This window comes from Cheilinus undulatus, linkage group 12 (genome assembly GCF_018320785.1).
Source record: "Cheilinus undulatus linkage group 12, ASM1832078v1, whole genome shotgun sequence".
Taxonomy (NCBI): domain Eukaryota; kingdom Metazoa; phylum Chordata; class Actinopteri; order Labriformes; family Labridae; genus Cheilinus; species Cheilinus undulatus.
Window position 1 is genome coordinate 24415166 of NC_054876.1, and position 26134 is coordinate 24441299.

Here is a 26134-nt window from a genome sequence, read left to right on the forward strand (position 1 = left end):
TTGATCTTAACTGTGCCATGGGCAAAAGCAGATTGAAAATGCCTATCCTGTCTTATCCTATCCTATCCTATCCTATCCTATCCTATCATATCCTATCCTATCGTGTTGGATTATCAAATCATTATTTTATCCCCTCATTACTAAAATATCGAATTTACAAGAAAATGCAAGAAAATAACAATATACTGTGTTAAAAGCACTGCCTGTGGCTATTATGACTTGTGAGTTCATATCCAATTGAAAGATTGTTTTACACAACATTTACAGTACTGTGCAGAACTTTTAGGTATGTTTGGGCCAAAAACTGACGGAGTCAGGCTTAGATATGGCAAGTTATCCACCTTCAGAACCACTGGGTGGGAAGGAGGATTGACACAACCCCTGTTGGGCTCTGAATGTCTTTGCATATTACAAGGGGCATAGGAAAATAATGTGTTGAAAAAAATAACATAAAACCAAAAACCCTACCTTTAGGGCAGAGTAAAGAGCAGATGTGGGGAGTAAGCACATGGCCTAGGGTTCAGTCTGGTAGGGTAGTACAGTTGCCACGAACCCCTGGTTGTGCTGTTGATGTCCCAAGGGCCTGAAAATCGCATTTTTCCAGGTGTGAAAATGCCCAGGTAGAAAGATACAGTTGAGCTTGACCTTGGCTGCTGAATGACACAGATGTGTTGACATTTTCTGAGGTTGACTTTGGCCACCCCCTGTCTTCAGCCCAATGTTGTGGCACATCGGGCCCTATGACAAATCCTCAGTACCTCATGCCTAAAACGTATCCCACTTTTTATTTTGAGACATTTTTCAAAAGCAAGAGAGGCCATAAACCTTCATTTTGTAAGTTCTGTCTTATGAAACAGAAACCTTACCAGGAAGTTAAAGGCTATATATTGGTCTTTTCATATTATAAATATTAAATTTAGTTATAATCTCAAAGTACATCATAATGTGATTCTGCATCTAGCTCTCTACTTTCCTGACATACTTTTCTGTTTTTGTAAATTGTGTCAACACCTCTGAGGGACTTTAATGGTCCCTCTCACAAAAACCTCAGTTTTTTTCCTTTTTTTAAAAGCATCTCTGAGGATAAATCAGCACTAACCTGTTTTTTTTTCTCCGTAGGTGGTGGTAAAAACTCGCACGGAGTACCAGACAGAGAAGAAGAGGCTGAAGGTGCCAAAGGTGGAGGAGTTCACCATCAGCTTCACTGATGGCGTGTCTGAGAGACTGAAGGTAAGAACTTAAATAACGAATCAAAGTTGTTATGCTGGCCTATTGACCTGATAATCTGGGTCCATGTTGGACCTGATCCTGAGTGGATTGGGGATTAGCTCTGATGCTAATTCAGTTTCCCTGTCAGTGTTATAAAAATGAAATGTCATTTTAATTTGAAGTCATTAATCTCTTTTGGATTGGAATTTGCCACTGGCTCATTTCCTGGATCTCTTATTAGAGAATAAGAGTTGGATCAATCATTCTGTAGCTGATGTGTGTGGGTTGAGATTAAATTTGTCACCATAGCTCTAATTAGAAACAGGATATTTATCCATTTTGCATTTTTGCCTTCACTTACCATAATTAAATTAGTGTGACCAGGTTAAACAGTGTGTTAAGTGCTGTCAACATACTGAGGAGGCAGAGATGTAAGCAGGCGAGCAATATGTTGAAATATTTAGCCCTACAAGGAATAAATCATTCATTATTTAAGAAACAAACACAAAAATTGTGAGAAGAGAGCAGAGACTTTTGTCAGAAAACACTACATACCCATGTACAGTTTAGGATCAGCACCATGTCGTTCTGCTTCGTCCACATGGGGAGACAAAATCCACTCAACTACTGTGTCTCCACCAGTGACTGTTCCCTGGCAGAAAGGACAGCTGACTTTCTCTGCATGTGTGAATCACAGAAACACCAGAAACATCCAGCACCACGGCTGTCTAATTTTGTTGTCATTAAGAGCGACTGAGGAGAGCTCACATTGTCATAGCAGCGAAGAACAACCTCCCACCATGTCTGCCTCTAAAAACAGCAAGAGAGGAGAGAAAGTAACGCAGAGTTAGCGTTAATCAGATGTATAACACTGGTTTGAAAGGGCTCACAAAGTGAGAGGGAGAAGAATGAGGTATCAGACACTGAAAGAGGCTTGGAAATCAGTCTAAATGAGACCTTGTGTTTACATGCGCACGGCCACATACACATACACACACCATAACAACTGATGCACTGGAGCTGTGTCAGAACCATAGACAGTAGAAAGAATTGGCCAAACCCTTTGTGATGTCAGCCTTCTGCTTACAATAGGCGGACTCAAACAGCTCTTGTACATGAAACTCCTTTACCCATTTCAAGATCACATAATCATTATTATGATCCTTGAAACAATTATAACATCAACATATCCTAATATCAAATATCACAATGTGGTACATCATCATTGAAAAATTGCTAAGATATGCTGATTACAAAATTTTGTGCCCAGGGTTTTTTTTTAGTTCTTTTATCCTTTGCAAAATCAATCTGATGCCTTTAGCTGCTGTCACGCTGGGGTAGATCTCAACAGCCTGCTGCTCAACAGTTGTTAGGGGTGAGCATGATTAGCCTGCTAAATGGTGAAAGTCAGATCCCTTTGTAGTTGGCACCAGTATTTTGAGTTGGTTAATCGAAGTATTAACATTTATATTTTTAATCATTGCAGGCCCATAATCCCAGTCAGATGTTGTCTTCACAAACATTAAAACATTACTTTTTTAAAGTTTTGCTTTACTTCCTCCTCTGTCAATGGCATTAAACATCAAAAAATGAAATCATTTTACTCCAAAGCACTTGAATAGTGTGGCCAACAGTCTCTTTCTCATCTCCTTGAAAACAAACCGTACATGCTAACAACAGCTGTCCCCTCTGCTATACGCCAGAACTGAGTGCTGTCAGTGACTTCTTCTATGAATCAAAGGCTCCGTATGCTAGCTAGTAATTAGCAATGAGCAAAAATGGTGCAACGTCCAAGTTTTAAGGTCTTGTGCATGGGGAAAAACATGAGCTCTGTTTACTCAGTGTTAGCCACATTTTGAAAATGAGATTTTCATGTTTGTTTCTGTATCACATGATAGATAAAAACTGATCATGAGAAGTCTGCATCAAACTAAAAAGAGAAAAGAATCTGCTTTTTCTGCAGTGTATTGTTTCTAACAGGCAACATAATTGCTGTGCTAGCTTACTAGCGTAACATATACTTCTAACTCAGCAGTCTGTCAAGTTGCATTGTGGGCTAGTTGCTATGAAAATCTATTTTGATGGTCTATGAGGAAAGAGTTTAAGGGTCTTTTGTGGTCTAATAGTTGTGTGACACTTGACTTAAAGACAAATTATCAGGGAAAAGAGACCAATTGAAGTCAGATGTCATAGCTCTGTAATGCTAGGCTAAGTTGTTGGAGATTGTTCCTCATCAGAAATGTTGCTGTAGACTTTGCTGTCATCTCAGGCTTGCACACCACGTCAGCTTCTGTTAGGCAGAAATGCCTTTCAGTCTGTGTGGTTTTGTGCGGTGTCGGTTGGTTTTTGGAGCTCAGCTGAAGCGCTCGCTTTGCTTGACTGACAGAGCTGATTCTGCAGGCACACAGGCATGTCCAAGACACACACAGACACACACACCCTCACTCACCCCACACACACGCACACGCTGAGTGTGCTGTGCAGTGCAGCACATAGCAAACATTTTGGGATAAAAAGCTTGCACATCTCTTTTCTCTTCTAAGCTTTGCAGATTGTGTTGATGGATGAAGAGCTCAGAGTGTAAAATGCTCTCTAATCTGCCCTCCCTCACCGCCTTGCTCCTGCTTCATGCTTTTCTCTAATTCTCTCCTTCCCTGCAGATGCTTCTTTTCCTTCCCTGCATGTTTTTGCTTATTGCATTGATTTCTCCCTTTTTTAAAACCTTCCTTTCCTTGAAATGCAGTGCCGCTTGGCTGATAAAAGACAGGCATTTATTAAAGTGGACACAGAAGAATATCTGAAAGAAAAGCACTCTCAGAAAGCACAAAAGAGCAAAAGAACAATTGATCTTTTTTGTTTTGAAACATTTAAAACAACAATGCATTTTACCAGCTAAAAAGAAAACCACACAGTCAGAGTTTGGTAGAAACAGGGCATAAAAGTAGAAATATGATGATGGCTTCCTCCTCCCTGCTGCCTCTTCTTATCTCTCCACTCCTTCACCCTCCCTCCTCTGTTCCTCTCTATTTCTCAAAGATTCCTACCGTTAGAGCAGGTTCATGTGTCATCACTTCCCGTGTCTCTCTCCTCTCCCTCCTAGTCTACTCCTGTCCCTCTGCGCCTGCCTTTTACCCTCCTCCCACCCCCTCTTTCTCTGTCTTTGTGATTACTCCCAGCAGACCTGAGAAACAGCGTATTCCCTTCAGTAGTTTTGTTCCATGAAAGACAAGGTTGAGAGCCACGTTTCCCTCCCTTATTAAACATCTTAAAGCTCTTGAGTTTAACTGCATGTTGAAGGACTTGAACTTTGCAGACTTCTCAGGATAATGGAGTTTAATCTGTTATTATAAATGATGTTGGACAAACTTCTCCTATGATAATGGAAAAATATAATCAATTGTTTGTCCAGTGAGGTCATAGAGAAGGAGAAGGTTAGTACAACAAACATGGCAGCACCAGGGGAATGACATTAGGAATGCAAGCAGGGCACGAATGAGATGGATATGACACATGAGGTTTGCAAGAAGTGCTACATGAAAATAAAATACTGTGGAAATTCCACAAACATGAGGGCAAGACTAATGCTAAATGAGCTAAACAGTTAAAAAATGGTTACTGTTGTGGTGTGAGGAGAGAGATGTGCGCTGCAGCATGCAGTTTAGCTGCTGCTGCCATCTGCTGGCTTTGTTGTTAACTGCACCAGGAGGACGTATATCTCAAAACTGTCATCATAGCAACTGCGGCCATAGCGATTCTTTAAAATCTGTATCGATAGGCTATGTGTATCAGCAAAGTACACATAACAATTTATTACGGTATTAATTTTTTAGCACGGGCCAAGTGAGAAGTTTGACCTTTGTAGTATTTGATTGGTTACTGGCTGGGATGCTAAACAGTAGCACTTAGAAAGGCTAATTAGACATCCAAAGCTTTTTTGAAAGACACTGGGTGCTGTGAATTTTCCCCTGGTGCAGAAACGCTGCTGACTTCACTCTTTCTTACTGGGAGATATCAGGATTTAGGTAGCATGCGAGCTAACTGCAGCTAATGCTAATGCTAATGTGAGCTAACAACTTATTTGCAAACACAATCACTAACCTGAAACTAATGAGCCTGTTTCACTGGCTGATGATGGAGCCAGTTCACTCTCTGTGGATGTCAGCTGATGTTTTGAGGTGTTCATGTGGAGAAACGCAGCATTCATGAGGCTAGATAAGCTAATTAGCATCTAGCTATCTTCAACGAGGTGGGATGGTTGTAATAAAATCCTCAAACTCTAATTCTCACACACCTTTCTGGTTTCTCTGGTAGGTTGGACAGGACAATAGATGGCAACATTTCCTCATTTATAAAATGTTCAGTGATTTGTTAAGCCAGAGGAGGGACTGGTAGTAAACTGGGTACTGGGTTATAAAGACTGTGGGCTTTTAAGAAAACATCCTGCCGATGTTTACAGCCTACCTTTCTTTGATGCTAAGCTTACATACACAAGGGCTGAACTATTCGCGAAAATAACCTAATTTGTTTTTTTTCCCTCCAATATTGCGATTGTGATTTAATATGCAATTATTTTTAGGTTCCTCGACTTATGTATTATTTATTATGACGTGTGCTGCTGACTTCTTGGCCAGGTCACCCTTGTAAAAGAGATCTTGATCTCAGTTGTTTTTAACTGGTTAAATAAAGGTTAAATAAATAAATAAATAAATGAATGTACTTTTCAGTAAACACAAGAAATACATTACTCTATATAGTAACGCAGCACAACATTAGATAAACTAAGAAGGGGATGGATGATTCTGAGAAAATATCTAATCGTGATTATTTTGGCTTGTAATGCAAATTTGATATCAATTGATCAATTGCCATCCCTGTTGTAAGGAAAATATATAAATGAACAATAAAGGAAGGATTTTTGTAAAAGACAACTGAATCTGTACATAATGTGTAGAGCATTGAATCTGTGCGTCAAAATATTATTAGACTGGTATTTTGACGCATTTCAGGTAAAATAAATATTGCACTGTCTGTGATTTGAAAATTGCAGCTGGCCATATTGAGATTTAATTAGTGATGCACGACAAGTATTTTTTTGAACTGATACCGATAACCGATAATTTCCTACTCCTAAGATAAGAACCAATAATTTTTTTCTCAATTGTTGATTTAAAAAAAGAAGATTGTTTGATGTATTTATGCACACCTGTGGGTAAGAAGGGGTTAATATGTAGTGAGCAAAGATTTCTTTAATGAATTCTAACTGACATCACTCGTGTTTAGATAAAAAACAAAGAACTATTCTGACTATACAACTGTTATTTTTTTAGTAAAACATTTGTGACTGACGTTTTCCCTTTAAATGAATTGAAGTATCTTGACAAGTGGTCAAATCTTACATTTCAATAAACTAAACAAGAATTCAGCTGACTCATGTCAAATCACACATAAAACCAAATAATAACAGGCTGTCATGCTTAACATATGGAGATGTTTAAGGTCTGGGTTTTTTTCTTTTTGCAGCATAAGTCAGAAATAAAGACAGTTGATGTTTTAAATAAAGATTAAAAATATGCACTGACAGAAGTCATATCAGAGATAGGTTAAAATGTTAAGTCCACCGTGGTCTGTGGCTAAACTTTGGTTCCTAACATCGACCAGACCGAATGAAACCACATCACACAGAGCAGGCAGGGATACGTCTATGAAAGCAGTGGTGGACCAGGAGACTGTCAGACTGATTTTGTCATTTATTAGTGTTGCATCTTTTGGCGACTTATAAGATCTGTTGTGTTAGATTCTTGTGTCAGGACTTTTTTTCCTGTCTTTGGGATCTTTGTGGGTTAAGTTTTACAAACACTGTCGTGTTATCCTCCTGGTAAATACTAAATAATTCCACTGTGTTTTTAGCCTCTTAGTGCTAATGCTGCTTCCTCTTCTTCTCCAGTGTTTAACAGCAGGTCATGTACTGCGGTGCCACCTACTGTTCCGGAATGTGTAGTTTTGTGAGAAAGAGAACAAACGCCTTTATTATCGGTGAATTTTATCGGTTAATATTTTATTATCGGAATAATAAAAATATGTAAAATATATGCAATATCTGCCGATAATTATCGGCGCCGATAATTATCATGCATCCCTAGACTTAATCTAATTTGTCATTTATTTCCCAGCCCTAGTATTAACAGATGCTGCCTGTTTTAATAGTCAGTGAAGGTGTGCTTTTGTTACTCATGCATAAGGTTTCAGAGCATCTTTTTGGTTGTTTCTTATGTTGTGGGAATGCTTCAGCAAAATGTAACTTAAATCCTCCAATGACATTTTTTTAATACAGTGTTCAGTGTGTGTTTAGAGGCACAGTCGGAGGAAAGGAATTCAATGAGCCAGCTGGAATTCACTCTTAATACTGGAATCTGCTTTAAATACCATCGCACAGAAGCCAGCATGTGCACTCAGTTCTTAAAGGGACTGAGAGATGATGCTTGGACTGGTTTGATTCGTGTCTGCCTTGACTCTGCTGCATGTTGGTTCGAGCGGTGGAAAGACTACACTTGTCACTCCCAAAACACACACATGCATGATCAAGCCACTTAATCCAACCTATTTGTGCTTTGGGCCTGGGTTTGCACCTGGATTTTGAACCTTAAAGACAGCAAAATTTAGATGGACATGCCCCAAATTTCTGTGCACACCTTACATTGTCAAAGTGGGGTCCTTAGAGGGATAAACTGTTAAAAGCCATTTTTTTGGAAGTTCCTTTGTCTTTGCTGTTTCTTCTGTCAAAGCAAAACCCATAAAAAAATGCCCTGGCAGTTTCTGAGTAATTCAGCTCACGACCTTTGGTGCTAAAGATCTTTTCTCCTCCTCTTCAACTGATGCTGTGATGCTTTGCAGGTATTCTACCAAAAAGAAAAGGACACGAAGAACATCTCAGAAAATGACGAATCGGTAAACAAACGATCAGACACTCAGTGAGTTCAGGGATTTAAAGCCGCAGGTGTACCAGTGTAAGGGAGTTTTAATTTGTGTTGTCCTGCTTAATTTTCAACTCCACTGCTGTCCAGAAAACATGGAGTACTTGGCTGCCTCTCACCTGGCCTGCACACACACTCCAAGCCCCCATACACACACAAACACTCCTACAGGACTGACACTGACCACATGACAGCGCCATGACTGCCAAGCTGAAGGTAGCATGCCTGAGCAGGTAGCTACAGGAGAGGCAGTTATCGTCCAAAACAATTATCCCATTATTACCTCCACTACACATTCACATAAAAGCTCCACTGCAATCTGCCGCCTCCACAGAAGGCCTTCGCTGTTTGTCAGGTTGGAGATAATTATCCCTGTGGTAGGAAACCTTGCACTGCCTCCTCTTTCTCCTTTTATTTTCACTTGTTTTGTTCGGATGACTAATAGTACGCTGATTGTAGGGAGTGTACACAGACGACGTCTGTACTCACTTAAACACCCACAGCAATGCAAAATCACACTAACACACAGACATTCAACAGAGTGATGTAGGAACAATTGATTTACCTTCAGCTGTAGTACTGAACTGTGAACTCTGGGTGCTGGAGAAGGTGGGAGAACATTAGAGCGAGGGCAGGGAGAGGGCGGATGCTTTTTTTTTTTATCATGTGGGAGCAGTACACTCCTCTGCTGCTGCACTTAGAGAGTACAGCAGGTGTTATGAAAATAGAGTTATAGTGCTTGTACGTGAACTTCTGTTCTCTCTACCCACAGTTTTTAGTCTCAAAGTATTAGTTTCTCCAGACTTTATCTGATAGTTTTTTTAAACAGTTAAAAGGATCTTCTTTTAAATTAAATGTGACAGTGCATCCAAGAGATGTTTTATACTGACACACAGATGAAGACATTTCACTGCCATCAAACTTAGTGCTACACATTGTAGTGACTAGCTGCGTTTCAGTTACCCTTAGAAATGTGCAAAATCTAAATGGCCAAATGAAAAAAATGTTAATGGAAGAACCTGCATTTCAAAAAAAACCTCTCAATTATTAAGTTCAATTTAAAAGTTTTTACGCTGTCATCAGGAGGGTTTTCAGATGTTTCAATATAGAAATATATCGCGCAAGTGCAATAGAAACACTTTTTTTTAACGAGAATTGCGAGGTTCATGCCCAGAACTTCCTTCAATGGAAACATTCAAAGCACATTTGTGCTCAGTCAAAATTTAAGAAATATCACTTTTATTTTGTGAAAAACTGTATTGGAAACCCAGCTATTTTCAATTTCAGTATAGATCTGGGCCTTCAGTGGTCATGTAAACAGGATAATCCAGATTTAATGATGACTGCGCTGCATGCCGTGCTACACTTGTTTTGTCTAAGTCTTGTTCCTGCATTGCCTGGGTTCCTATTGTTCCTATTGTTTTATGGTACTTGGTGTCTGTGTCTTGCCTGCATCCTGATGATGTACATGATGTCTTAGTTGTGTAGAATGGCTTCATGTCTGCACTCTGATTGACATCTATGATGTCTTAGTTTGCATGGCTTCACATGACATCTAGGTTTTGATGTATATTGATCTTGATGAATTACTATCTCATCCATATTCCTGTTTAGTTTCTTTAAATGTGTGGATTCTGCTGATGTTGTCTGCATGTCACGTTCTGTCTTCTTATCTTTTCTTTGGGTTGTTGCTTTGTTCTTCTGCTTTCTTCTGCACTTGTCAAAGCACTTGTAAACCCATGTTTTTAAAAGTGCTATACAAATAAAGTTCTTCTTCTTCTTCTTCTTCTTCTTCTTCTTCTTCTTCTTCTTATTATTATTATTGTTTTGAATTTTTCAGTGTTTCTTGGTAGCCAAAAGAAAATCTCACCACTACCTGAAAAACATAGGTTATTTATTTTGTTTGTTTTTATAAATATTTTCATAGATTTTTATGTTTCAATATTTACCTTTGTTTACCGTTTTTCAAGATAAGAATTAGAGGTGCTGAAAAACCCAATTTACATCAGGATGGCAAATATTATTTTCTAGAATTCTGCATTGATTCTAAATGTCCAAAAATGTATATTTTTAAACAATCTTAGTACTCATGCTTATACTCAAACATTGCAGATACTGCACTCTGTTACACTATAAAGCATGATTTTGGTCTCATATTATATAGTCAAAGTTTGAGCCATGTTTGAAATTTGTCAATATTTTAACATAAATGAGTATGAAAAAAGTAGAGGAGAATGAAAACTATGCGCTGATAAATAGTCAAGAGGAGGGATAGGGAACATCTGATGAAAACTAAAAAAACGCTTCCAAAATAGTTTAAAGAACAGTTACTAAATACTCGTATTTGTACTTGTATCAGTGAGTACCAAAATGTAAGAACTTGTAATCATACTTGGTGCATCCCTAATGTGGCCTACTTCAGACCTGGTTCATATGCCTAAGTTCACAACATACACCGCCACCAGAAGTTGAAATTAAAAAAAACATCAGCCAAAACAGCAGCACAGCACAGACTGTCGAAATAGGCATAGAAGACTGGTGTTACGGTTTAACATGTGAACATTTTAACTGGTGTTTTTAAATGATTTGTCTGTGATTGTCTTAATACCATATATTAATAAGTTAACCCCTCAGATTTTCAGGTAAAATTAGTCAAAAACACCTAACATGAAATACCAAATTACATTTAGTGCTGTGTTTAAATTATTTGGAGTACAAGCACAAACAAGATATCCTCAGAAAGGTAACACTCAGAAGTTTTTCCCCAAACTGCCAGACTCACTGTAGCTGCTATTTGTATTGAATAATACAAATTATACACAATTTTGCCATCTGAATTTGTTTTGTGAAATTCAGGCCTGTAGATGGCTCAAACTGGAAGATACTGACTGGAAGAAAGCACAAAGCCTGAGCTAGTTCAGGTTCAAAGCTGACAACGATATAAGAGAAAATGAGGATTTTACACTTGCTTTATAATGAAAAGTCCGGGTGATTCTAACTGAAGAAAAGGACTGAGGTTAGAAGACATTTTTCTATATAGCACTGCTAATAATTGCCTTAAAAATGCACATCATCAGAGCAAATAGAGCAGGCTACTGAGAACAACAATGGCAAATCTGAAATTATACAAAACCAGTCCATGGATGTTTATGGATGTAATGATGTTGATGGACTAAATATTTGACTGGATTTGAATGTGGGCACTTTTTTGGCAGTTTGTTTGTGTTTGACTGGAAACTAAAGTTTGATATTAGTGATAGCTGGGTTTCCATTACATTTCTTCGCAAAATAAAAGTGATATTTCTTAATTTTTTTTTTTAACGTGTTTCCATTGAAGGGAGTTTTGGGCATGAGCCTCCAAATTCTCGTAAAATTTAATCTCACAAGACTCCTCTGCAAGGAAGCTGGACGCTCAAACCTGTTTCGTGTTGGTACGGTTATGAATACAGCTATAGCGGTTGCCTCGACAATTTTGAACAAAAGACGAAGGCAATGGATGATAGTTTAGAGACAAAGTTTGTCTGTATGGCAAAAGTCTCGATTGAGGGTGTAAGTATGATGTTAAGAAAGTCTCATCTCCTCTTCTGTCCACATGACCGCGCCATGTCTCAGAGTGTACAGGTCATGTGACACCGTACGTTATGTCCTTTGACTTTTTAATGTGGAAAAAAGTGTTTCCATAACAATTGGGCAATACATTTTTATGTCGAAACGTCTAAAATGCCTCCTCATGAGAGCGTAAAAACTTTCTAGTGATTATTGAGAGGTTTTTTGAAATTCAGGTGTTTCCATTACCAGATTTTTATTGAGTTATTTAGATTTTGCGCATTTGTAAGGGTAATGGAAACGCAAAGTCTCTTGTCGGAAGGGAAAAACAGCATTTATTTGATGAGGAAGCTGAACTCTTAATGTCAACAGACAATTTTATGTAACTTTTATTGTTCATTTATTGAAAACCTTTTATCATTTTCCATATTTCCTGGTTCAATGGTTTTTCCATTAAGAGCTTCTAATGGGGAGTTATCACTTTTATTATTGTTTGTTTGTAGCCTGATAAATGCATTAATTGTGGCTGCTGTGGTGGTTTTATCCTGGAATGGTTAACATGGTCATTATCCTGAGAGTCAGAGCTTTCTTGTGATGTATAAAGTATTATGCTTATGAACAGTCCTTTTGTAAATAACTGAAGAGTTTTAAAACATCTCCTGGCTTGCAGTGGGCCCTCTATTATTTTAAAGGGTTAAACCGGCCTTTTGTCTAGTTTGTCATTGAATTCAGGTTTGAGTACATTTTAACTTGATCACCTTTTAAACCATCAAACCTGCTGTCCTACAGCATCACCAACAGTGAAGGTGACAGATTTATGACAATATTTTTTTTTTTCATTGACAAGTTTCTGATAAATACTTCTTGCTTAAGTTCACATACTGAAGTCATATAAACAAATCTTATCATTTAAGCACACAGTAATGTTATCTTTGTTTTATGTTTCCCTTTCTGTTTTTACATTTTTGTAATCAGATGATTTAAAAGCTACAAATGTAGGCAAGTTATTTTGAAAACATATTATTTAGGGTTTTCTTGTCAATAATGTCTCTTAGCTCCTAAGTGCACATCAGACCAGAGTAGATCCACAGATAAGCCCCTCTTTATAAAAAATAGGAGAAGTATTGTGAATTTAAAATCAATTCTCAACTAAATTATGACCCTCAAAATCAAATTATGAGATACCAATGGATTCACCTCTCTGTTCAGAATGTTAACATGTTAAGAGTTTTAAAGTTTAACAAAAGTATATGATTCAGGTGTTTGAAATTCAACGAGTAATCATGTTTAATAATCCTGATCTTAAAGTCAATCAAAAAAGTCACGATTATGATTTTGCCATAATCAAGCATCCAGAGGAGTGTTGGCCTCATACTAAAGTTTTGACATGGAAACCAACATCAAGTTCAGTAAATTAATAATTGATACTGAAATATATTTAGACAGTTCAATACTTAAAAAACAATTAATCATTGTACTGTTAAAGTAAAGTCACATTCCATTTTACATTATACATATGACAACAAAAATTTGAAGAAGCTCAAATTTTTTGAAAGGAAAAAGTGTGGCATAACCTTGGTTTCATTATACCATTCAACACTAAATTGAAGTACTTACTAAGACGTGTCATCTGGGTTTAAAATCTGGTTTTCAGTCCAATGCTTTAATCACTCTTGTATTTTAACATCCATTTTTTTTTACAGAATTCATTTGACTTTCAAAATTAGTTGCTGCAGAACATCTATAAATGAATGTGAGAAAAGATTTGTCCTGTATGTTAGCATCCTATTCATTAGAATTAGGGCTGTCATGATTCATTGTGATTTACTACGATCTGCAATTAGTGCACTATTTTTAAAATTGTGATTAATCGCACGCTTTATTGTCTCTTTCAACCCACCCTTTCTCCATGTATCCACAGTGACATAAAATAAGTCCACCACTGCTGCTTAATGTCTCTTTTTATTTTGAAATACTCACAGAATCTAGACAAGTCAAGAGTCACCTTAACCATGTGTTATATAGCACACATTTTTTTACTGTTTCCCTTTCAATCCATAACAAGTTCATTTGTCTGTGGTTAAGTCTGAGATCTACCAATAAAAGCAGGTCTGTAACTCACTTACTGTTAGTTTAAGACAGTGGAAGATCCAAAAACGACTAATAAACGGTTTTATATGCAAAATAGTGGAATTTTTAAATGTGATAAAAGGCTGTGAATGATGGTGATTAAAAATTTTAATTATTTGACAGCAGACACAGAACACTGTTCAGCCTATTGTGAAGTCAGTCTGTTTTACTGTTAAGATGCACCAAATGATTGCAGAAAATAAAAAAAATGCACTCCTCCTAATAATGCTACAGAGCTACAAGAATCTGCTAGTTTTGATGAATCTCCTGTGAAATCATACATTTCAACCCCACAGTGTGCTTCTGCAGGGAGATCACTGTTTCCAGGGTCTTTAAACCTGTCTCTGTCTCTGGAATATCATGACACAAATAACCAAAAGCACTAAAATAAAACACAAAATGTACACTCAGTAGATTATGTTGTCACTTTCCTCTTAGGCCAACCAAAAAAAAAAAAAGAGTAAAAAGTGCACACCACTATAAACTTTCTTCAGATTCTCCAGTGACACACTTTAACAGCTGCATTAAGTGGCTGCATATCTGAACAGGAGTCCTGGGGCATTCATGCCTCAGGACTGTCTGTCTGCTTAGACTCTTGGCTCCTTTTTTCAAACATTAGAAGTTAACCAAGCTGATTTAATGTAGTCATCTTCTTGCAGTATTATTATCTGCGCTTCAGCAGCTGTAGTTTAGCCCAAAGCCATCTTGAGAATATTTGGTAAAGGAGGTAAGACCTTATTATACTTTTCAGGGATTCCACCTGGCACCCTGATAGGCTATTTGACTTCTCATTACCTCTCTTAACTTCGCCCTTTTTACCTCCTTTTTCATCAAGGCATCATCTCTCTAGCTCACACTTTTATTATTCTTTTTCATCCGTCGTCTTATTTCCCCTCATCGTGTTAAACCCTGCCAAGAATTGGTGGCAGTGTGCTCACACTCTCTCATCAAGCTCAGCACTGAGAGGCATTTTCTCTCACTTATAACACAAACACTCACAGTTCCTGTTATAAGCCTGCCAGTTTCTTTTGGCAGATATTCACAGTCATCTTATTGTAGCAAACTGGCTTCTGATAAAATGAATGAGCCAGATGTGACACATAGATCCTAAAACCTTTGGCGTGTGAACAGACTTGAAGTACAAACACTTAACTTTTATTGTGAAATAATGAATCGGTTCAGGCTGTGATGTTCAGTTAAGGCCTCAGCTGAAAATGATGGTTTCATATGCACAAGATAATCTGTTATCAGAGTTAAACAGAGAAAAAGTGAATACTGTTAACAGGCTGTAAGCCTTTATGAATCAAAACAAGCAAATGTGGATGGTGCCGTAAGTGTGTCCTCATGCTCCAGTGAGCCACAAACACAGCCCCTGTTAGGTCAGTCTCAAAGCCCAATCTAGTCTGAGTCATTTGTCACAGCAAGGAGGTCTCCTGGTTCAGCTGAGACACTCACGCTTTGACAGGCAGGACACACCGACAACTCCCCATCTTCAGACAACACAGAGAACTAAAGCGACAGCCATGGCCACTGAGTGAGTGATATTTGGGATGATTTATAAGACCAGATGGCTCCGTTCTGCTCTACTTCTTGTTTCAGATCTTATATCAAGCAGCAATGCAGAAGAAACCACACTTCAATCATTGTCAGTCTATAAATATCAACAGCATGAATGCGTATGTACACATGGCCTGTGAGAAACAAAAGTCTGACTTCAAGTCCGTTTTATCTCAAAGGAAAACAGAAAATCCAATTTTGATTCCAGAAAAGAAATCCTGAATCAAATACCAACCACCCTGTGTCATTTTACAAAGCAATTAAGAGACAGCTGTATCAAAGACTCTATTGTAGTTTATAACTCATAGGGGTGGGAATCACTTGTGGCAGTACAGTACAATATCATCACCATACTTTGGTAACGATTTGATATTATTGCGTTTTATTGAGTATTGCGATACCATATATTGCGATATATACCAATTTCTAACTGTTCAGCTGATTTAGCCCTGCCCTCATGTTTGGCATATTTCATCAGTATTTTATTTTCATGTAGCATTTCTTGCAAACCTCATGTGTCATGTTCATCTAATTCGTAACCCGCTTGCATTCCTAATGTCCGTACCTTGGTGCTGCCATATTTGTTGTACTAACTTTCTCCTATTCTATGACCGTCACTTATGCTGACCGCACTGGACAAACAATTGTCCAAACAATTTTTCCATTATCATAGACTTCAGTTAAAATTAGCAATTAATTTGAAAAAAAATTGATACTTGGTGGACGAGACGATATGATCTATCACCAGACAAAATAACTCAATACTATGCTGTATCAATTTTTCCTCCCACCCCCAATTACTCAGCAGTCAGGGATTTCAAGACTGAAAAGGATTTCTGAGCCTGATCGATGCTCTTTGACTGCATTAAATCTTTTGGTACATGTATTCATAAACAGGATGACTTAGGCCTGCCATCAATTTTACCTGCTATTGAACCAGGATTGATTCTAGACACACTTTCTCTATGTCAAAGCTGGCTGGTAGGAAACACTCTGTGACCCCAATTATCACCATTGTCTTCTCATTCTACAGCCAGCAGGATATTTCCCCACTAAATTGAGAGCATATTTTAACAGAATTTTGTGGAGAATTAGGTTATGGCCCAAGGAAATACTAATTAGTGTCTGGTGCTGATCTAGCAACATTTAAATTATTTCTGAACATTGCAAAATCAGGCTTTTTGAAAAAGAGATATGCACACTGTTGATGGGATGAGTTCTTTTCTGTCTGAGTTCTTTCCAGATTTTCAGAACTGGTTTAAGAACATTAAACTGTTGATCAGCCAAAGACACAGAAAAAAGTGATATTACTTCTAAAAATATGAAATGAACCATGCAGAACTTTTTATTATCCATTACTGAATTTAGAATGAAATATTTATATACAGTGCATTTCGGAAAGTATTCAGACCCCCTTCATTTACTGCGCTCGAAAGTACTGCCCCTCGTAGCTGATTGGTCCAGACGGGAGCTTTGCAAGATGGATTCGCCAGGGAGAAACATGGAAACAGGCGAATCCATCTAGGTAACAAAGACGGTGCACAAAAAGGAAAATGAATGAATAAATAAATGAATAAATAAAAGGTAGATAAATGCAGAGAAGTTTGCAAAAGGCTGGTTCAAAATATGAAGCATAATCACACGTTAGAGAAAACACAAACCAATGCTAGAACAAGGAAACCCTACAAACTAGCAACATGAGGAGGCAACTTGGAGGTTTAATACACAAGCGATCAGTGGATAATGAGACACAGGTGTGGCTGATTAGGGGCGGGGCAGATGCAGAAGGCAGGAGTAAGGAAGTGTGGAAACAGAAATAAACAAACCAAACCAAACCAAACCAATCAGGCTTGACAAGATGTGTCAGCTGTGACATGAATTGGGATGACTGTAATGGAAATTCATTGGCCAATAAAGAAAAACAGGAAGACAACAGCATGATAAGAATAGATTAATAGATTAGATAGATACTTTATTCATAGTGAAGGATAAAATCAAATGATGACATAACAGGTGAAATGGACTTCAGATTGGAATAAATTAATGCATTTAACCTCCACTTTATTTTTAAGGGAAATTTTACAGTTATCAGTCAACCAAAGTAATCAAATATCATTATAGTAGGCCAGGGATTTTTTTTAATAAGCAAATGAGTAAAATTTATTTACATAGCACTTTTCACAGACAGTAGTCACAAAGTGCTTTACATAGACATAATTTACAGAGGACAAAAGTGATGATAATGAAGTCACCACATGACCACAATAGCAATAACAACAACACAGCAGCAACTTATAAGTATAACTATTAAAGGCACATTTCACACAATTTAAACAGATCATCATACATGAAAAGAATGATGATTAGGCCAAAGTCTTTCTAAACTGGTGAGTATTTAACTGACTTTTAAAGTCACTCACAGATTTTTGAAGACGGGGGCAGCTCCAGAGTTTTGAAACTATGGCTCGGAAAGCTTCATCACCCTGAGTCTTTAGGTGAGTGCATTGGACAGAGAGATACTCTAATGTGTTTGAGTAAAGGAGGCAGCATGTCTAGTAGGGGTGAATGACTTCTAACAAATAATCTGGAGTTTGTAAGGATCTGTAAGTGAGTGTGAGGATCTTTGACTTAATTCTGAATGTAACAGGGAGGCTGTGAAGGGATCTAAGTACAGGAGTGATGTGAAAGTGTCTGTTTGTCCTTGTTAATATCATATTCTATCCTATCATATCCTGAGTCACCCCTAAATTCTTTTAGTGACTTTTTCCTTAGTTAATTGAAACTCATGATGCATCATTATGTGTTTGTTTTGCAATAAATGATGAAAAAGTCCCAGTATCATGATAATAATCATCATCATGAGTCACAACCCTTTGACTCCCACCCCAATTTATTACATTTAAAGCTCTGCTGTTGAAAGCAATCAGCTCTGGAGGTCATTTCAGGGCCTTTAGTCTGTAAAAGATTTCTTAATCGTGTCAGTAGGGACCAGTGGTGATGTTGTCTGGTAAGTCTTATTAATATAATGAGCTACCCTTGAGAGAAGTAATTGTTAGTGGATTTATTAACACAACGTTGGACTTCATCTGCTTGTCTGCTTTTCTAATAAACAACATTTTCATCCTGACCTTGACTCCGGTTATCTGTGTAGTGACTAGAGGTTGTTAATTTTGATTGATAGTGATACCCTTAGATACTCCTTAGATACCTCCTTCGATCCTTAGATACTCATTCGGAGTCTTTGTTAATACTATTATCGATCCTTTTCTATTGTTTGGTGGAGAGACAAAATGACGATACTGTTTTTAACAGATGTGGTATAAGCTGAGTAGAGCTTGGGTGACAGGACTTTTGAGAGCACTTTTCAGTGCTGATCTAAGCAGAGAAGAAGAAAATTGTCCTGTAGCAGCAGTAGAAATCCAGTGCTAATACGGCATATGTAAGCGTATGTTCCCCCTATAAAGGGATACTTCAACATTTTGGCAAATTCGCCCATTGCCAAAACTCCTATAGTCTTAGTAATAGGTTTGTTTCCTTTAGTTGTTGGTGCAAGCTGTTTCTAGATCTGGGGGGGCTGATATACCAGCTGCGCAGCTATTGCTATGGAGACAGACGGTATTTTTTGCTTTCCCTCATCAAACTCATCAAATACACAATCCAACTACTCCAAAACGCTCTCGTGGACAAGTTGTGACCTGCACATTCACCACGCTATGAAATAGTCATGGAACATTACGAGACGGAGATGTTTTATAGCTAAATGCAAAGCCGGAACTACCAAGTAACTACGGCACTGCCACAGGCACGCACTGTGTCACTCCGCCCAGTGGTTTACTCGGAAAATAGTTCCGAGTATTTGCTTCATGTGTCGTAATGTTACATAATTATACGTTATTATTTCATAGCTTGCAGAATGTGCAGGTCACAACTTGTCCACAAGAGCGTTTTGGAGTTGTTGGATTGTGTATTTGATGAGTTTGATGAGGGAAAGCCAGAAATACCGTCTGTCTCCATAGCGTTAGCTGCGCAGCTGGTATATCGGTCCCCCCAGATCTAGAAACAGCTTGCACCGACAACTAAAGGAAATGAACCTATTACTAAGACTATAGGAATTATGACAATGGGCAAATTTGCCAAAATGTTGAAGTATCCCTTTAAGAACCATGGTATGCTTTTGCACCAGTGATAAAATAGTGTTACACCATAGAATCTGTGAGACTCTGTAAGAGTATTGATATGTTCAAATATTATTGATTTTCAGGTTTTGATAAGTACAGGGTATTCTTGCAAAGCTCCAATCTGAAACAATTGTGCCTTAGTTTGAAAATGGATATGACCAATCAGCGTCATTTGAAGAGATTAAGCTACAGGTGTGGTGTAGTTGTTTTTGAAGTCAAAGGCAATGGCTGCCACTGATGTAGCGACTAGCTTTGATGTAGCTATAGTATAGTGGCATTTTTTTAGAACTGGACCAAATTTTTTTTATCAAACATAGGGCAAAGAACAGCTCTGAAAACTTTTTATGATGGAAAAAAACATTTTTTGCTCTTCTAACTGCTTTTGCATGATTTTGCAGTAGTTACAGACGGGTTCAGTTGTTCTGTAAGTCGGTACATACATGGCTGCTGTAAGCATAAAGATTAGCTTGGATGTAGCTATAGTATAGCGGCAAGTATACCAGAACTGGGCCACATTTCTTTATTAAAACAAGAGCAAATAGCCACACTGATAGCTCCTTTTGGCAGAGAAGATGTATTTGCACTTCTCCTGATCAGCCTCAGTATGAGTTTTATCCACCAACAAACCTCCACTGCTCACTGTTACCTTGTAGAAGAGATCTTTGTATCTCAAAGGGAATATTCCTGGTTAAAAAAAGGTTGAATAAAGAATAAAATAAACTATGGCAGCATAAGCCTGTTGAGCTCAGGCTATGTCTTGAGCTGGGCATGCCTACCACCTCATCTGGCTTGTAGCTCTTATTGGCCCATCATGAATGTGACGGACAGAACAATCGTTTAAGTCCTGCCCATCCCAAACGCTTTAAATAAAGGTTAATTTTCCCATTTCATGATTGGACTTTGAGATAAAAATATGAAAAATCCAGCTTTAACAATCACACTTCCTTTTCCAGTGTTAAACTGAGTGTTTTGTTAATCTCTGTTGATATTTGTTTGCTACCACAGCACAAATGGAGTCATGAGCCAGACGAAGTTCAATGCTTTGATGTTTTCATGTTGAAAAAGATAGAATAAAAGGAGGAAAGCGAATGGTCACTGCTTTCCCTTTCCTCATCCAGAGTCCTTCACTGTACTGCTGTTGTTCTGACAAGATGAGCCAGGGGAGCAATTAGAGTCAGACAGACTGCGGATGGCTGGTCTGACCCTCCACTTCTCCCTTATCCCTGTTTCCTATGCCTTTTACATCTGTCCTTGTCATCCATTCACTGATCTCTCTGCTACATATGTCATCAATGCTGCTTTCAATGCACTTATCAATATTTGTCATCCTTTTCATTTAAAACTAACTTTCATTAGGTTTCGACATGATTTAAAATTGACAATCCACATGTTTTAAAGACTGGAGGTTAGTGGTATTTGGCACTCCTTAAACTTAAAAAACTGACAGTGACATATTATCAAAGTAATGTTTCAGACAACAATTTAACCAGCACAGTCTCTCTTTATTGTCAGTGTTATAACACTTTCTTTTCAGGACAAATTCTCACATCTCCCTATCACCACTAAATCTTCTCTAAAATCTGCCTCTCTGTTCACTCATAGTACACAAATCCTTTCTATCTGTTGCTTCAACTTTTATTTCCAATATTTAATCCTTGGACAGCTTTAACTTGTTGAAATGTGGCTGTAAAAGCTTCACATGGTTCCTGTGACATGTCTATGGCTTGCATTTGTTTTTGGCTGATCTAAAACATGATCCCTGATCCCCTTTTTTGCTTGTTCACAAAGGTACTATGATTCACTTAAAATCACTTTACCAAGATTTATATTCCAGCACAGCACTTTACACTTTTTGTCAGTAAAAACATTAATTTTAAAACTTAAACTTAAAAAAAAAAAAACTTAAACTTAAACTTAAAACCTTGTCAAATGTGCATTAACAGAGTTATGCTGTTGATATGGTTGTCAAAATGTTCAATTCTCTGATGCTTTATTTAATACCATGTTTTAAACCCTTGGTTCTCAAATGGTGGGTTGGGACCCAAAATTAGCTCATAAGGTCATTTTCAGTGGGTCCCAAATGTGTATATGGAAAATACTAGTGGCAAAAACTTCATGATATGTTATTATTTTGAATGAAATTTCAAGAAATTTGGGTTGTGGATTGTTGTTAAGGAGATGGTGGTGGGTACTGTCACTAGACAGTGACACCAGTTAACCTAACACCAGTAAAACAAAGACACGGGTTCTATATATCAGACAAAATGAATGATAAGAAGGTGACATGAGTTAAAACTTCTGCCTTCTGAGTATTAAAATAACTTTATAATTCATTAAAAATTTGGTTTAATTCTTTCAACCCAGAACTCTTTTTCAATCAGTCCTTATCAAGCGGATACTTTTCTGTTGTTAAGTGGAAGGATGAACGAACAATTCATTTATTTTAAGTTAATTCTGAAATGTCAATTTATACATCAGGTGTACAAATGTCACACAGAGGGGGTGGGCTACTTGCTGTGGTGCAGTATAGAGAGACAGCAACATCTCAGATTAACTGTGATGCCAAAGTGCGAATTTTGCAGACAGTTTTAATGGTGATTGAAGTTTGAACAGTGTGATAATTGTAGAGACATTTTTATCATGGCTAACATTAAAACCAGCAACATTTTGATCCCTAGTACTGAGACACTTCAGCAGACGTAAAACATCTTATATAGCAAAGAATGAAGTAAAAAGAAAATATTAAGTATCCTGTCAGTAGGTCTTGCAAACTTACCAGCATTCAGAGAGATGAAGTACTCGCCCAGACCTTAACTCACAAACATATGAACTTACACTTACACAGGCACACAAACACACCTACACAGCCGTCTACATGGTGAACATGTGCAGGAACATTAAAAGTACCCAAGAGACTGAGAGCTGGTGAAACATCAGAGTAATGAACCTTGTCTTTGGTATAAACAACTGTTTAGAGGTGTGCTGAATTTTCTGCATCTGTGTGGGAGTGCCTTGAGGGGCGGGTCCTGTCATTAATAATATTTCTAGCAACGTCTTCATCTCCCAGTGCAGGAGCTGATTAGAAAATGTAAACCAGATGTTTAGTTTCTCCTCAGAGATGAATTACTGATTCATAATGAGTGTGCGTTTGTGTTTACACTCAGGTCTTCACATTATTGATGGTGCATTCACATTTAATAACACTTGCTTCAGTGTATTTCCTCAGGGTCAATGTTTCATGGGTGTTTTCAGTGAATTTGTGCATCGTTATCTCCCTGAATAGGTTTGCAGAGTTGGTTAATTATTCTCCTTTTTATGACCTTTCCATTTAAAACTCCCTGCTCTTTGTCTCTGAGTCTATACGCACGTTATTCTCCTGGAAACATCTCTAACCAATTTGACAGCGGGCTCTAATAAAAGCTTTGAAGTTTGGTCTCCATAGAGACCTTGCTTAATTGGGATGCATTAGCATAATTAGCATCTATCTCCTGCTGCACATGCACTGACTCACTCGCTGTTGAACTGGTGGAGTGTGTGAATGGGAAGAAAAAGACTTTTGATGTTCCTTAATGACAAATCTTACTACAAAACGGGGGGTGAAGTAAAACAAAACACAGAAATCTACACAAGCATGTGAAGTCTAAGAGTATAGCCAAACCCTTTCATTGTACATTTAGCCTCATTAAGTCCCACAGAATTACAAAAACATTATTCCTTAGTCAATGCCTAATCTTTAATAAGGAGGACAATCAAAGGCAAAGTTTTTATTTGAAAGTCACTGGCCTTTCTTTGAATGAGATCCAATTACTGCAGCACCAACAGACCGTGATGCAGCACAGAGCAGCACACATTTACAGAGAAGGTTTAGCCAATGGTTGTTTTTATCACTTATTTGTGTATGCCAACATATTCTCTCACATTTGACCATAAAAAAAATCATCAGTTTGTTTAACTGATCACTGTTTCTGCCCAGTAAAACATCTCTATTATTTGATTAAGCAGCTAGGTATACCAGATACCAGTTCAGTCAACACTGGTGACTGATATCAGCTCATGCTAGATCATTTTGCCTGTGGCCAATGGTTGTAAACAGAGCTGGTACTGATGTTAAATCGATGTACCTGTGCATCCCTAGCGAAAATGTGAACTAGCTGTAGCTTATAGCTTAAACTTCAGTCTTACAACACTCCAAAGCTGAAGGAATGAGGAAGAAAACTTAAGCTGGGATATATCTGTTGGTTTAGTTTTCAACTGCTTTCATTTATTTGTATATTCTGCCTTTATACAGTACTGTGTGGAACCTCTCTGCATGTTTGGGCCAAAAATTGAGGCTGAAGTAAAGTGTGGATGTGGCAAGTAGGCAGCCTGAGGGCACAATCGGGTGTGGAGGATTAATACAACCACAGTCATGCTCCAGATGTCTTTGCATATTACCAGAGGCATGGGAAAATAATCTGTTCAAAAAATAACAAAGTCAACACTTTCAGAGTGGATTAAGGCGTAAATGTGGTGAGTAAGCACAGCATAAGGTACCTTCCAGGCAGGTAGTTGGATAGCCATGAGCCCCTTGGTTGTGCTGTGGATGTCCCAAGGACCCGGAAACCGCCTGTGGGCCTATTACCAGGGGTGAAAAAGCCCGTACAAAAGAGAGCTTGACCTTGGCTGCCCTCCTCCCATCTCCAGCCCCGGGTTGTTGCGTTTCCAGCCCCTTGATGAATCCTTAGCGCCCTACATGCCTGCAACATATGCACAAGACTGTACATGACTGATAATTAGGCTGTAAATATTGGTAGATTTTTTATTATCTTCCAATACTTTAATTGACTTTTTGAGCTATTATGGGTTGATATCATGCTGATGATATTGTGCATCCCTAAGTGAGACAAGATCATGTTATGAAAGTAAATCCTAACTGAGCTACATTAATATACACTCTATTTGTTCAAATCTTTTGTGAAGAGACTCTCATAAAGTGATCTGTAGAAGAAGTTTAGTGTAGTTTTTACAGTGTGATCAGGGTATACCTCCGTGCGTAAACAGACGTTTTGGGCCGGTGGATTACGCCTGTTGCCTCATTCCGACACACTGATTTTTTTTTCAAACTAATGTAGACAGGTGAATGTTCAAAGTGTCCCACTATTTTTCGGCTATTTTATACCACATCAGCGCCGCCAAGCTGCATCTCTGCTGATGTGGACAGAGAGCTAGAGGATGCGCGCATCAAAAACCTGTCAGCTGTCTGTCATTGCTTTGTCATATTCCATCATTTTCGTAGCAGCATGCACTTTAGATTTGTACATTTTCCACATCTGACAAACATTGGCAACTGTTATCGGTGCGTGTCAGAATTTTTGCAGATGTTTGCAGATATTGGTTGAAAAAAGTTTCTGGTAACCTGGTGTTGATGTCTGAGTGCCCTATTGCTGTTGGCTGTTGTCCTTGCAGCAGGTGGCCTGGTTCATATCCAGCCTGTGGCTCCTTGCCTGCATGTTACTCCCTGCTCTCTCCCTCTACCAAGTTTCTGACTACCCACTGTCCCATCTGAATAAAGAAATAAAAGCCCAAAAATAAATCTAATGACTCAAAAAAAAATAGTATGCATGCTGTGAAATCCCTAATGAGTATAATTTTGAAAGCTTGTTGAATGTTTCAATGACCATAATTTGTCTTCATGCGTGTCCATATTTTTTAGGCAAATAAGACTGCTGCTGCTGTTGACAGGCACAACTTAATACAGCTCTACTGAGCTGTTTTCTTTACCCCAGCAAAGTGACCTCTAAATAAAAAGGTAGCTCTATGCTTTCAAATACAAAGGATAAGAGCATGTACTCTGTTTAAGTGCTCAATAAGGTCATATATTTTCACGTTGTTTAAAATACTGGCTAGCCTAGCTTCTGCAAAGCTCAGAGGCAGAGTTGCTCTTGGGTGCAGCTCACCTGAGATCAGGGGAAGAATCCTCCTTTTTGTCAGCTTGACATTTTAACAGTTTGTGTTTCCATTTCATGACGTGATCCATCACGACAGCAGAGCGTTTGCATTTTGTTGCCACACTACTGTAGCTGAGCTTGTCTCAGCCAGATAGCCAGTACCTGAGAGCTTAAATCCCTGTACGCAGTCTCCTTGACATCTCTCTGCTCCGTCTGAGATACTCGGCTCTTTGGTAGTAGGCTCCCTGTAGACTGCTGCTCTGAGACTGCTCTTTGAAAACAAAAGAGAAGTTTAAACAGAGATGCTCTGGGAGAAAAGTAAACAGTAAAGAAATGGGAAAAAAAATCCAGGAGGAAAAACTGGAAAAAGTGAGATGTCGAGATAACGTGTTGTTCTTCTCAACTGTTGCATCATGTTGATAATCTCACATTAAAAAGCACAGATATAGACAGTAATGAAGAATTTCTACTTAAGTTATTATTTGAGGTACTAACCTGCAGGTTGTACTGAATTAAACTTATTTGTTCCTCAGTATTGAGCACACTTACCTCATATTTGCATGTTAAGATAGATTTTTGAAATACACATTTCCCTTAACCTGACACGCCAGATGGA

The 26134-nt window shown here is 38.1% G+C and overlaps 1 protein-coding gene across 1 annotated transcript in view; it reads left to right on the top strand.

Moving 5' to 3' along the window:
* Positions 1 to 26134, top strand: part of nsg2 (neuronal vesicle trafficking associated 2) — a 75148-nt gene that overhangs the window by 23201 nt on the left and 25813 nt on the right. Inside the window, exon 3 of the mRNA XM_041800759.1 lies at positions 1120 to 1230. Within this exon, the coding sequence (XP_041656693.1) occupies positions 1120 to 1230 (111 nt within the window). The remainder of the gene's footprint in view (positions 1 to 1119; positions 1231 to 26134) is intronic.